Source organism: Nyctibius grandis, chromosome 10 (assembly GCF_013368605.1).
Source record: "Nyctibius grandis isolate bNycGra1 chromosome 10, bNycGra1.pri, whole genome shotgun sequence".
Lineage (NCBI taxonomy): Eukaryota > Metazoa > Chordata > Aves > Nyctibiiformes > Nyctibiidae > Nyctibius > Nyctibius grandis.
The window spans coordinates 26,766,217-26,779,267 of NC_090667.1; the positions used below are offsets into that span (position 1 = coordinate 26,766,217).

The 13,051-nt window shown below is 41.7% G+C and overlaps 1 protein-coding gene across 1 annotated transcript in view; it reads left to right on the plus strand.

Moving 5' to 3' along the window:
• The window catches only part of PTPRG (protein tyrosine phosphatase receptor type G), a 408,111-nt gene that overhangs the window by 217,776 nt on the left and 177,284 nt on the right, over positions 1–13,051 (plus strand). Inside the window, exons 3-4 of the mRNA XM_068408918.1 lie at positions 2,064–2,243; positions 7,271–7,419. Coding sequence (XP_068265019.1) covers positions 2,064–2,243; positions 7,271–7,419 — 329 coding nt within the window. The remainder of the gene's footprint in view (positions 1–2,063; positions 2,244–7,270; positions 7,420–13,051) is intronic.

Here is a 13,051-nt window from a genome sequence, read left to right on the forward strand (position 1 = left end):
AAGAATGTATTTTGCAACTAGGCAGATTAAAACCCAGGGGCCAAAGAAACTGGCCTTCAGAACTGCTGCATTTGGATGGCACTAATTACATTTACATACGCCTCTGAGATGCAGGGGTAATAAATGCATATTGGTGCATCATTTACTGCTGTCTGCCCATGGAACAGACATGCTGACGCCGTGGTTTGGAGGTGCGATCAGGTATGACATCAAGGGTCTCGGGAGAGCAGTGTTCAACTCTGGGTTGTAACTTGGTTTTGGTAGATGAGCTTGGGCAAATTGCTTCCTTTCTCAGGCCATCAATTTCCCTGTCTTTACATGAGAATAATGGTGCTGATCCCTGCTGTAAAGCACTTCAAGAACTGTGAGTGAAAAGTGTTTTACAAGGACTCTGTGCTCTTGTTTCAGGAGCTTAAACCACTGTTTGCACTCGTAGGAAGATAATCTCTTAGTCTCTGTTAATACAGTTTAAGAGTTAGAGAGGGAGGTTGTAAGAAAAACTTGAAACTCACTGGAGATCCTCCTGCATGTGCTGTTGAGGGTCCCTGGTGTTGTATTGCATCTAGAGCTGGTATGTGGTGGGGATGACAAGGTCTTTGCCTGAAAACTTTTATTTTTTCATATTATTTTTATTGACCGCTCATGCTGGAGAACCTCACAGAGTGGGCAGGGTGAGTTAGGGCTGTGGCAGACAACCTCGGGCAGATTTAGTGGTGGTTTGCAATGCTACCTACCTCTTGCAGCTCCACTGTCACACCGTAAGACACTGCTGCTTTCCTTCTCCCAGCAGCAGTGCCGGTGCAGTCCTGCTGCGAAATTTAGTTAAACAATTTGAGGGTTGGGGACTCATTAATATACCAGAAAGTGCTCTGGAGCTGGCGAAAGCTCTGGAACAGGAGCAGGATGCACTTTTCCTCCTGTGCCTGCTGAGTTGGGTGGACAGCTGTGATAACACCGATATCTTAAACTACTGAAAAATACTTTAAAGCGTTATGCTGAGCCCCTGAGGACCCTGCCGTACACCTGACGTGCTGGGCACAGAGGCTGCTGGTGTCATTTCTCTTTGCAGCTATAGCATGCTCTTCTCCTACTGACTTTGCACGGTAGCTAGTGATGAACTCACAAATTACAGAAGCTTATATTGCTTTCCAGAACTTAAACTCCTCCCTGTAATTTTTTTAAACCTAAAAAAGCGAGTAGAGGGGTGTGGAGGGGTGGAGAGGTGACAGTGTTTGGCTCTGTGTCTGCTTTTGGTTAGCTGTCATGTAATACGGATGGCTCTGACGTGCCCAGGTACAGATGCACATGCAAGACACTGCCCATCAGTCCTTGGAGCTTCTCACTTACTGCTAATATTTGACTTGAATTGTTTTGAGGGAGTCGTTTACATCAGGTGAGAACAGACTGTGCTAATAAGGAAAACAGAAAAGTCATGTAAGAGAAGTGGCAAAAGAAAGTTACACTATTTTCCTGACAGGTCATTGTCCTCTTTACTTCATCCAGAGTCATTCATTTTTTTCCTTTGTTGTTTTCTTTGTTGTTATAAGTTTACTAATATACATTTAGCTTAATTCTTTCTTTTCATCCTTTCTGGCTTCAAAACCTCCAAAAGAAATGAGATCGTTAATAAAGATCATATTATCTAAGCAGAGTATTGCACAAACATGAGTTAATCGGTAACTGTTACATTATTTGTCTCATGTGAAAAGGTAAACTATGTAGTAATATATTAAGGCTGAAGCTTTAGGAAAGTTCCTGTAACACCATGCTAATTCATAACATACACATGAGGGAAACTTGGGAATTGTAGATAGTTTTACAGAATAGTAATTAAAAAAAAAGGCCATTGTTCATTACTGCTAGAGGCAAAGCTGGAGTACTGCGCGAAGCTGGTGGATTTCCATCTCCTCCTAAGTTTACAAGTGTTAACCTCTTTCAAACGCTGGAAGTGTAACTGCGGTGGAGTTACCTGGGGAGCTTAAGTGCTTCATCCTCTTACTTAAGAGTTATCCAGAACTACTGAGCCAGGGGAATGTTAATTGGCATTGGTATTTTTTAAACAGGTACCTATGGTCCCGAGCACTGGGTTACTTCCAGTGAGAAGTGCGGAGGGTCTCACCAATCTCCCATAGACATCATAGACCATCAGGCACGTGTTGGAGACGAATATCAAGAACTGCAGCTTGACGGTTTTGACAATGAATCTTCGAACAAGACTTGGATGAAAAACACAGGAAAAACGGGTATGTTCTTTTCTGTTTGTCTCCATAGCCTGCCTGCAGTCAATTAAAAATTCAAGCCATGTTCCGCCCTCCTCCTTTTTCATTGTTCTGTTGTTTGGGTTTTGCTGCCTTTTTTAAATATAATTTTCCAGCAGCAGCCACCTATCTCTGCCTCTGCATTCTGTGCTAAGCTCGTTCTGCAGATTGATTTTAAGGGGGGTTTTTTAAGGGTTTTGTTTTTTTTTTTTTTTAGGTTGTCAGTATAAAATCATTCTCTTGGTAGTCAGTTGTTCCTCAGAATGAAAAGCTGTATAAGTGTTTCAAGGTGTAACCTTGAATTATCAGCTTTGGGAGGCTGTAACATCTAATCCAAAGGAAAGCTGAGATGCAAGGCTCAGACTTTTGTAGGAAAGGGGAAGTCTTAGAAATTGGAAGGTTTTAGAGAAGAAAGAGCAATAACTGCTCAGAGTAGTGGGGACTTATGTGCTTCTGATATGATTATAGCACTGTGTTCTTCACTGAACTGAATCCTCTTCTGCTCTGTCTGTTCTGGCTTTTAGAGAAAAGAACAGTCAGAGTACTGCTTATTTTTACCAAAACAGTTCACCGAAAGGTCAAGGTTGATTTATATGCAAAGCTGCATGCATTTGATTACTCTTTAATTCTAAAAATGTAAAAAGCAGAAATTATAAGGCCACCCTCTTCGTTTGACAAGGTCAAATATTTTTAGGGAATTGGATTAAACCACTAATTAATTCAATTTTATTTATTGGAAATATATTTTTATCTTTATTAACAGTCGACATGCATCTCTATAGTGCTTTATATAACGTGTCCCTAGTCAGAGATCTGCCAGCAAAACCCAGGGCATGGACCTGCTCCGGGAGTTTGGAACACCGCTGTGCCTGCAGCGGGACCTCAGATAGACCCACTGCGGCCAGGGGGCTTTGGAGCTGAGCTGCAACCTGGACTCCAGCAAGTGCTTCAGATCCAGTTCCAGCAATTCAGGATCTTAGCAGGAATTCAGGGTTGTGGCCCCTCGGATGAGATGGAGTGACAGGCTGTGATCCTGTTTTCTTTCACTGCAAAGCAAATCCAGTTAAAGTAAACCACCACCAAGAGTAGCTTGGGTTTTAGATGCCTTACTGAGGGTTTTTTCCAGCTTCACTAAGAAATGCTCCTGTTTGCTTTGAAATCCTGACTTTGTTGCCCTTTGTAGCAACAAGAGTTTCAGGCAAGGCTGAATGCTATGGAAATTTGGTGCTTAATTAATCTATTCATGTTATGCACCCTGCCCTTTTGGTCACACAGGAGTGTTTGTTGTAACCAGCAATAAGCGTAATTAGAAATACCATGAAAAAGCGGTGGTGCTATTCTTCTAAGAAAGATGCTAATACTATACTGTGTGTGTAATAGGAACATATTGCTGCACGTATAATAGGAAACCATGTTGAACCGAAATGTGCCAGCGAATTTTCCAGTCTCCCCGCAGCTGGCAAAGCAAGCCGTGTCTTCAGTCTCCTCTGCTGGGTGATTTTAGCACTGCTGCTATATTTGATTTTCTCACCCATTGGGGTATGGATTTTTGCTGACAAGTTATTGCTTCACAGAGCAACAGTAACTGTCACTTTTCTTGGTAACTTACGGCCTTTTACTGGTAACGTGAAGACTCTTTTTGCCTTGCTGTCATCCCTGATTTCTTGTGCTGAGCTCTTAGCTCCTCCCTTATTTTATCAAGTCCCATTTCTTTTCTTGGTTTTCTGACCTTTTGAAGAAACTTGCCTGGGATTAATTTTTAAAGTGGTAACTGGTAGAGCAGCAAACCAAGGAGGATGTTTTGGCTTGTGGGTAGAACGTAGAGGCAGGTTGTGCCATAAATTGCGATACATTTTGGCAGCAGAGTCTTGGAGCAGATGGCCACATGAGACCTTCATATTGCAGACTGATAGAGAAAGTAAACGAAATATCTGTTTAAGCAACGGTGACGGATGTAGTGGGCATTTCTCAGCAATTAATGACTGGTTAAGAGAGCAAGGGTCCGAGGGAAAGCTAAAGGCCCTTAACCTTGATGCTCATTAACTGGCAGGAAGTGTGTTGCTTGGATTATTGTTAATGCTATTGGAAGTAGCAATTTTTTTTCAGATAGAACAGTTAGCTATTTTTATGCTCTGAAATGTTAAAAGGTAAAGAGGTTATTGCTCTTTAGATTTGTTGTGCTCGCTCTTGTTTTCTTCTCCTACCATATCAGGTAAAGGGCAGACAATGTACAGAAAACAGCGTTTCATTCAGAAAATGGAAATGGATTCATTAAGCCCCTGTCTCGACTAGAAATGCTTTTGTGCATGATTACACTGGCAAAGGCACTAATGTGGGTTCGATTTCATCATGGTAGTAGCTGGTTCCCAAGTGGTAAGGATCACTTGGAGAGTATAAGCACATTTCATAGTTGTATTTACGTTAGTTGTTTTCATTTGTGCCACCTTGTAATTAAGTGTTAGCTGGTGTCAGCCGGGCCTGAGGCTGACGAGGCTTCTTCAAGCCTGACTTGCCCCATGGGAAGAGTGCCCGTGGGAGCAGTACCTTCGCCAGCATTACACAGACGTTGCCACTTTACCCCTTTTTAGGTCACTGAGAACTTCTAAAACCTCCTTCCATTTAGAGAAACCTACTAAAATTTCTGCCAGAGGTGTGTTTTCATTAAGTACTTTTCCTACGTGATGTGCATCACTCTGGCTGGTCCTGACCATCAGAGCTGCTCTGCTAAGGCAGGGAAAGAGCTGCTTTGTATCCAGGTTTATTTTTGCTCTCGAGAAGGTGACAGGCACACAGCTTCAGCCCTGATTCTGCAAATGGCATCCCACAATTGGGATCCTGGTCACTGTGCCACCACCTCCTTTGGTTTTGTAATCTCAATTATATAGTATTATAAATTAGTGGGCTTTGGGGAGTGATTCCTTGCTGTGCACTCTACAGAAATCGTTGAATAAAAGCAGTGACTCCCAAAGCCCAGTAATGTGATGTTTGGTTATTCAAGTTCTGAATACTAGAAATCACATGGAGGGGAGGGAAGCCCCTAAATCACTGGCAGTAAGGGGATGCTGCTGAGATAGGAAGGTGGTGGGAACATGTGTTGTACAGCTCAGCAGTGTAAGAAATACTGTAAAATGAACAATTAGATGAACATTTCAGATTGTACATCCTTCTAATTATCCTTTTAATTATTCATCTAAAACAAGTAAAATGACCCCTGACAGAGCCATAAATGATTTAGGAGCTATCAAATATTTATTAGATGCAACTGAATGCCCACTGAGGATTTTAAACAGATGCACACGAATCTGCATTCCTCATCTCCTACAATTTTATCTATGGAATTTATAACCAATCGAGTGAGATTTTTCAGTATTTAAAATACTGCTGAGCTCATTGAGAATTTTTAAGGGAGGAAGAGAGCAGTGGTGCTTTTAGTCACTTATGTTTCTTGCATTTGGTGTAAGGAGACAGTGGCCACCAGTAGCACCCATGCTGTATCCTCTAGACATAGTCCTCTAGTCCTGCACCAGCCGACTTCCTACACACACACACGGATACAGAGGGAGTGCTGAAAGAACCAGAAATTATGGAACAAAATACCCCTGTGATGTCACTGGCACAATTCAGAAATACCTGAACGTCTCATGCAATTTAACTTTTAGCTGGTTTGAACATAAACAATTTAAAGTTGAGATATTTCTAAATTGCACAATTGCACCTGAGATGAGGCTGCTGTAGCCAACGGTCTGTACTCACGGGCGGGCAGAAAGCCTAGCCTGCAGCGAAGCCTGCCAGTGATTCACTGACAGAGGAATCACTTTTATTTCACAACTAGCCCTTTTTGTTTTTTTCAGCAGTGAATAAAATCCTCCCTCTTACATAATAAAATTGGATTTATATTAATGTTCCCGTTGTGATGACACAGTTGGCTTGAGAACACAGAGAAATCCTTGTGGGTTATGCTATTCCCATTTAAAAAAAAAAAAAATCAAAAAAACTAACACAAAAACTTTAATCACAGGATTCTGGGCACAGCAAGCGGTGGTCTGCAATGGCTTTTACAAGAAAAAAATTCTAATTTTAGTTCTGTTTTTAAGCAACAGTTTTGTAAGGAATGAGAAGAAAGTATTTTGTAAGGAGTAATTTTTAGGAATAGTGCATATTAAAAATGGGAGATGCTAGAAAGGCAGGAGATCTTGTAGTGAGAGCAGCAGACAGGAATTTTTGGAAAGCTTGATTCAGTTCTTAGCTGGACCATAGACCTCCCCTGTAACATGTACACCAGCTTCCACCATATGAATTTACCCTCTAGTTGGACCTGCAGCTTTTATTGTTAAATAAAATACAAAGGCTTTTGGAAATGAAAAGAAAATACAAAGAACATCCTTTTGACCCTTATTGAATCACATAATGTCAGAGTTATTGTAATAAAACCGAAGTTCTGATGAAGGACTCTCATCAGTGGGTCTCAAAAAGTTACTGTCACTCTCCTTATTTTACAGAAAGGAGGATCAGGGAGGTTAAGGAAAGTACGTGCCATGACCAGCAGTAGAGGTGGGACAGGGCACAGGGGTCCGTGTCGTGTCCCCCTCCCAACAAAACAGAGGAAGTCCAACAAGCATAGGATCCATTCTTTCCCTAACATGATCTACAGACCTTCAGTGGCTTGCGAGGCCAAGGAACGCGGTCAACCATTAGTCCCTGGAACCACATTAAACAGGTTTTGATGGAGTTTGCCATTTAAATTTTAATCAAAGTCCAATGAGGAGGGTAAAAAGTCCTTGAGAAATCTGGACTTTGTGGTTTTCTGTAGTCTATGGAACTTCGTAATTACTTCCATAATTAGCCAGTGTTACTTGTAGACTTTTTTTTTTTTAAAGCAATCCCTGTAAAAAGGAAAATGATGACCCGACATTTTACTTGCATTAGAAGTATTCTCACATAATGAGCAAAAACTGTAAATGCTTCAGAAAAACTGTGCTAAGAACATCTTTCTCCTTGTTCTGTGTGTGCAGTTGCTATCCTGCTGAAGGACGACTATTTTGTCAGTGGTGCTGGGCTGCCGGGCAGATTCAAGGCAGAGAAAGTAGAGTTTCACTGGGGTCAAAGCAACGGATCAGCTGGCTCTGAGCACAGCATCAATGGCAAGAGGTTCCCCGTTGAGGTGAGTGGAAAGACATGCATTTATGTTCTCGAAAAAAATAAAATCAGAATGTATTGCTGTAGTTTGAGACGACTGTGAAATAGGGCAATGTTTCCTTCAGTGAACATCTCACTTTCAAGGCCCTTCCGGCCCTCGCAGCACTCTATCTATCATCTCTTTTGTGCTTTTGCAATGTCAGCTCTGAGCTCTGCTTCGCTAGCGTTGCCAGCTCTCACATCCCATGGGTTAAGTTGCAAACAGCCACTTTTTTGGTTTCTCCCATAAGCTTTTCATGTGTGGGAGGATCTCCTCACAAATATCTGCAAAGTGACCTCGTTGTCCTCCAAATCTTTTTCTTTCCCATGACACTTACAAACAAATAGCAGCGGTTTGGGAGCCGTCGTGCCGAGACCGCTGTCTTTCCTCAGTATTGCTTCCTCGCACACATATGGCCCTCTCTCTACCTGTATTCAGCTGCGGTCCCTTGCCTTGTGCTAACAGGATGTCTACGTGGGTTTGTGCAAACAGCTGTGGGTTTACTCTGCCTGTGCAGGAGCCAGCTGGACCCGAGCCAGCCCTGCTCTGACAGCCACCCAGCTATCGTAGCAGAGCGCTGTGCCGCAGCGGGAGTGAGGTATCGGCTCGGGCACAACACCCTGCGAACGCAGCCGTGTTCAGAGCACGGGGCTGGGCGACCATCTGCAGCTCACCACAAGGACGTGCCTTTAGATGGCAGGGAGAGTCCCGGCGCCACGGGCTGCTGTGCAGCCTGGTGTGGTTGGATCTTGGCTTGTGACCAGTAGTCCTGGGTCGCTCTGTCATCAGTGCAATGTTTTCTGTGTCAATAGAGGTTGTTGATACTTTTCACTTTATATTCAAGGTTTTGCACGGTGAGATAAAACGATGTTATCTGGGATTACCTTTGCCTGTCGGTAAGCAGATAAGCACTTTCAGAGCGTGGCATGTGGACGTGAGCAGGTTGAGGGGAGCTGTGCTTTCCAGAAGGCTCAAGTGTGGGCAGAAATGGTTGTGTTGTGAGCTGGGTCTTGCAAGAACTTGATTGAGCCCCCAGCTTGCCATAATTTGTTGCATGTGACTTTGGCCAAGTCATTTTTCAAGAGGTGGGAAGGGGCTTCCAAAGCACAAAGGGAGGTTGTGATGGACTCTGGTGCATGACCAAAACCTCCGATTTTCACCTCCCTGCTCCAACTGCCCCATCACATGAGAATTAGAAGCTATTTTTCATCTCCCAATTCTGAACCTGTACGTTGGATGTTCTGTGAGGCAGAGATTTTTAATTTTCTTAGTTTTTAACAAGCTTTTCCAACAGCTTCTGGCTTGATGTAGCTGTGATTTCTTACAAGGGGCCACCCCTGAACACATGAAGCAAAGGCCTGAACACTGTCATGCTGCCCTGTCTGTCTTGGTTGGCAATACTAATATTTGTAACCCTATTTTTGGGTGGTAGAAGGAGCACTCAGGAAGTCTAGAGAGCCAGTCAACTCCTCTTTTGAAATTTCAGGGAGTGGAGATGGTAAAGGAGCCTGGGCCTCCTTCTTCATGTCAGGAATAGTATTTCCACTTCACAGACCCTTTCTTATGATGCCAAGGCTATTTGATGCTGGCTTGAGGAATGGAAGCTGTTTTACTTTGGAAAAAAAGCAAATTCCTAAGAAATAATTTTCATTTGGTTTAAATATGCTGCATTTTCTTTTCAATTGGTTGGAATACTAATTTTTTCTACTTTAAAATTGAAAAAAAAATTAAAAGGAGACTGCCTTTCAGAATTTAGGTCACTTGTTGATGAATGCTCTGCAAAATAAATTGCTGTATCAGATACGTTTAGTGTTAATCCTAATATTGAAAATGTAATTTTCCAAGTGATTTGTATTTATTGCAATGCCATGAACCTCTGTTCTCTGGCCTTCCTGGGTATGATGGCATTAGCAGAATTCCCACAGCCTTTCCTTTACTATTTTGTAAAGGAAGAGCAGTTCAAACCAAGCCTTTCCCCGTTGTGACGCTCTCTACCTCCTGCGTAAGAATTCCAAATTTTAGTCATGTGCTGAGAGGGATTTTCATGGGTGGATTTTGAAGGGTCCAGTAGGTCTAAGGTGATGAAACTGAGTCTTTCTTGACAATATATGCAAAAACAGTCCTTATAGTTGGGATTAGACCTCTCAAACAGTAACAGTACGTGTATGGGGAGCTTTTAATTTGTAATGCTAATTGTAGTTCAGCTTGCAACTGTCTGATGCAACCCTAATTGCCTGATGCTGGGAGGTCTGTGCCAGAAATGTACTTCATTTGAGAAGTGGCATTTCTAGGAAGGCTGTAGAAAGGGAAAAACAAAATCCTATCCTACAGAAAGCAAAGCGCAAATCTGATTGTTCTGAGCCCGTGGAAGTAGGTGAAGCTTTTAAGGAGCACACAGGTATTGGCATTGCAGGTCTGCAGCAGTTACAGTGGTTGATGCAGCTGAAAGGAAACATTTTCTGAGTCTAATTGTGCAACCAGATGTGGACTATGCAAAACTCATTAGTTCCAAAGCACGTCCCAAGGGAACACAGATAGATCAGCTTCATCCATAGACTGTGCTCTGTGTGCATGAAGTTTAGATGTTTTTTTTCCTCTGGGAAACAAAGTGCTTGCTGGTAGTCTTTTTTCTTGAAGAGGATGCAGAAACTAATTAGAAATGTCAGATATAATACAGAGCATTATTGTTTGACCACGTTGTTTGGTTTTTATTATTACAACTAATGTGTCAGATGGTAAGGCTGTCTACGTTAATTGGTTTCCTTCATTGAAGCCCATCTGGATCATATTTTTTTGTGATTTATATGTTAAACTAGTTGGTAAGATATATGAGAACATCTCTTTGTTTCCTGCTTTAAAGGCATGTTGGATCAAAGGAGTATTATCTTGCAGTACTTTTATGCATACGTAGCGTATTGTGATTCCTTTTCAAACCATGGCGTATGTAATGGTATTCTTTCATTATGTGATCTTGATTGCTTATTTATTGATTGGATTTTCCTTGGTGATACTTGAGCCTTATGATGCCGTTATGATCGTGGCTGTCTCTGAAGTAGCATTTCTGAACAGAGATGTCCATGTGCCTCAAACTGTCATTCACAGCCAGGTTCCAGTTCATGATACCAGACCTGGTCAGCATCGGCGTGAAGTTTTTTTTTTTTCCCCTCCTTCTTGCCATTTTAGCACAATCATCTTGGGTGAGGCCAGAAACTAGTGCTGTGATGCTGAAGATTAAAGCGATACCATTAGCGTATTGCTGTGTGAGTGGAGCGCGAGTCCTAATGAGGCCGTGGGCTCTGTGCCAGTTTAGAAAAAGTCTCTCTTCTTTTTTCTTCAAGTTAAGTTTTTAACATCACATTCACTAAATTTTAATGAATTGGTGACTCCTTTGTATTTTGTTATTGTTCTTCTCCGCTATAATTACTCAGGTTTTTCTTTTTCTTTCTGAAGTTGAAGCAGTGTAAATGAACACTCAAATGCTAAAAACCATTTAAATGGCAAAGTGACAAAATTAAAATAAAGAAGATGAGCTTCCCTCAGGCCAGGAGAGAACCCAGGTTCCCCTCATTAGAGCCAAGAGAAGTAATTGCAGTGCTTTAATCTCGAGTGTCACCGCGCCGGTTACCAGCCCTGCCTGCGCAGAGCTCGCGGCAGGCCGGGCACGCTGTGCGGGCTCCCCGCTACGAGGGAAACACGGCACTTAATACTTCATAGGCAAGCGAACAGCTGACGTGGCAGTGCTGTGCGGGCGAAGTTCGGAACCACCGTCCCAGCATAACTGATTTTTTTGAGCTGCTTCGTACTCATTTTTATGCAAAATGCTGATTATTTCTATGAAGAGCAGAAATCAGAAGAGTGATTTTAATCATGACTGTGTTAATTTGGTGTGAGCTTTGGCTGTTTATGAGCTTTCTCTTTAATGGTGCTAATTGTCAGTTATAATGTGAACACCATTATACAGTAATATACAGTAATTTATTTAGTAAATGAGAATCTTATTCCAAGGACCATACTGCAATATGCCATAGAGACCTCATCCCTTTAATCTTACATGAACAAACTTGCACTGTCTAGGCCAAATTGGTAATAGGAACATCAGCTTGGCTTCTGAAATAGCAATGTGATTTCATATCCACAAGTGCCGACATGCATGTTTTTGGAGATCTGGAGTTCTTCTCCATTAGGGAAAAAAACATTTAAAAAAAAAAAAAAACAAAACCCAAACAAACAAAAAAACGTAAAAAAAAAAAAAAAACAAACCAACAAAACCCCACAAACCATCTCAGCAGAAAATGAAGAGCTAACACCCTTTCATGTTGATTAACGAGCTTTTATGTTATGTTGATAGATTCATTTTACTAAATTATTATTACAAAACAATCATTTGCATTAACAATGCTTGTTCTTCTTTAAGCGTGTTTCTTAGAAGACTTTCCAGGTTCTAATGGTGTCTTTGTTCTTGCTACTTCTTTGATTTTTCTTCCTTTTCCCTTTGAATATACATACTAACTTCAACGTGGTCTAGATCTACAGTTAGTTGCTCTAATTTGAGTGCTCAGATCTCCTTGCCAAAGTGTATCACTCTGTGCTATCCTACCTCTCATTATATCACTTAAATTCTGATGTTTTGTATTATCACAGGCAGAAGACAGAGTCATTAATGGTAGAAAAAATGTGTGGTATTCAGTGCACAAAAACCTTTACTATAGGGAATAAAGTGAGACAAGTTAATTTTTTTTTTGTTTTATCCTGAATGCGAAGTCTTTCTATCACTCCTGGAGTCATCTACAGCATACATCCAGCCTTTTGGTCACCTGTGGGTGGCAGGGGATATTTACTTTTTAATGGTAGAATTGGGGTCTTTTCTGTTATTTAGTTTTACTCTTTATGCATTTGTAAGTCTGTTTAGATTTTTGTGCACTTTTTTGACATATTAGAAGATGAATGTATTGCAGTATACAGGAGAGAACTAACACCCTATGTTGCTGTGTTGCAGCTGAGTTTATTACTTCTGGCATGCAGCATATCTGGTAATTGTAATTTTGTGAAGATCTCTGGTGTTGGCTTCAAGCAGGGGTGAAGACTGATCGTGAAACAGGGAGCCAGCGTTGGTTTTATTTCCTTATATTTCGTTTACTAGTTGCTCTTCAAATTTCCTTGCCTCCATCTGGCAGGATGTAGCAAAGTAGAAGTCAATAAATGATGGGGGGACCTAAAGAGGGCCATTGGGAATATCTCACAGTGAGAGACTTCGACTGTCTGAAGTAATTTTACTGTAATATTCTCTGTAAGGACCAAATCCACACTTATAAGGGGATACTTAGAGCTCCCAGTGACTTTGATGGGAGATGTGCTGGTGAAACTCTGAGTGAGGATTTGGCTCCGTACTCATGCTGTCTGTGCTGTAGAGTGTTCAGGGAATTTAGCATGCACTGCTTATTCCATCTAAATCTCTTACCGCACCCCTGACTTAAATCATTCAGACAAGGAGATGGCTTGGGGATTTTCACATTTAATTATTTTTTTCTTTTTTTCCAAGCTGACAATTAGCATGGTTTTCTCGGTCTGTTTTCTTACAGTCTTCTGTCTGCGCTTTCCCCCAGTCTTTAGGGGTCCA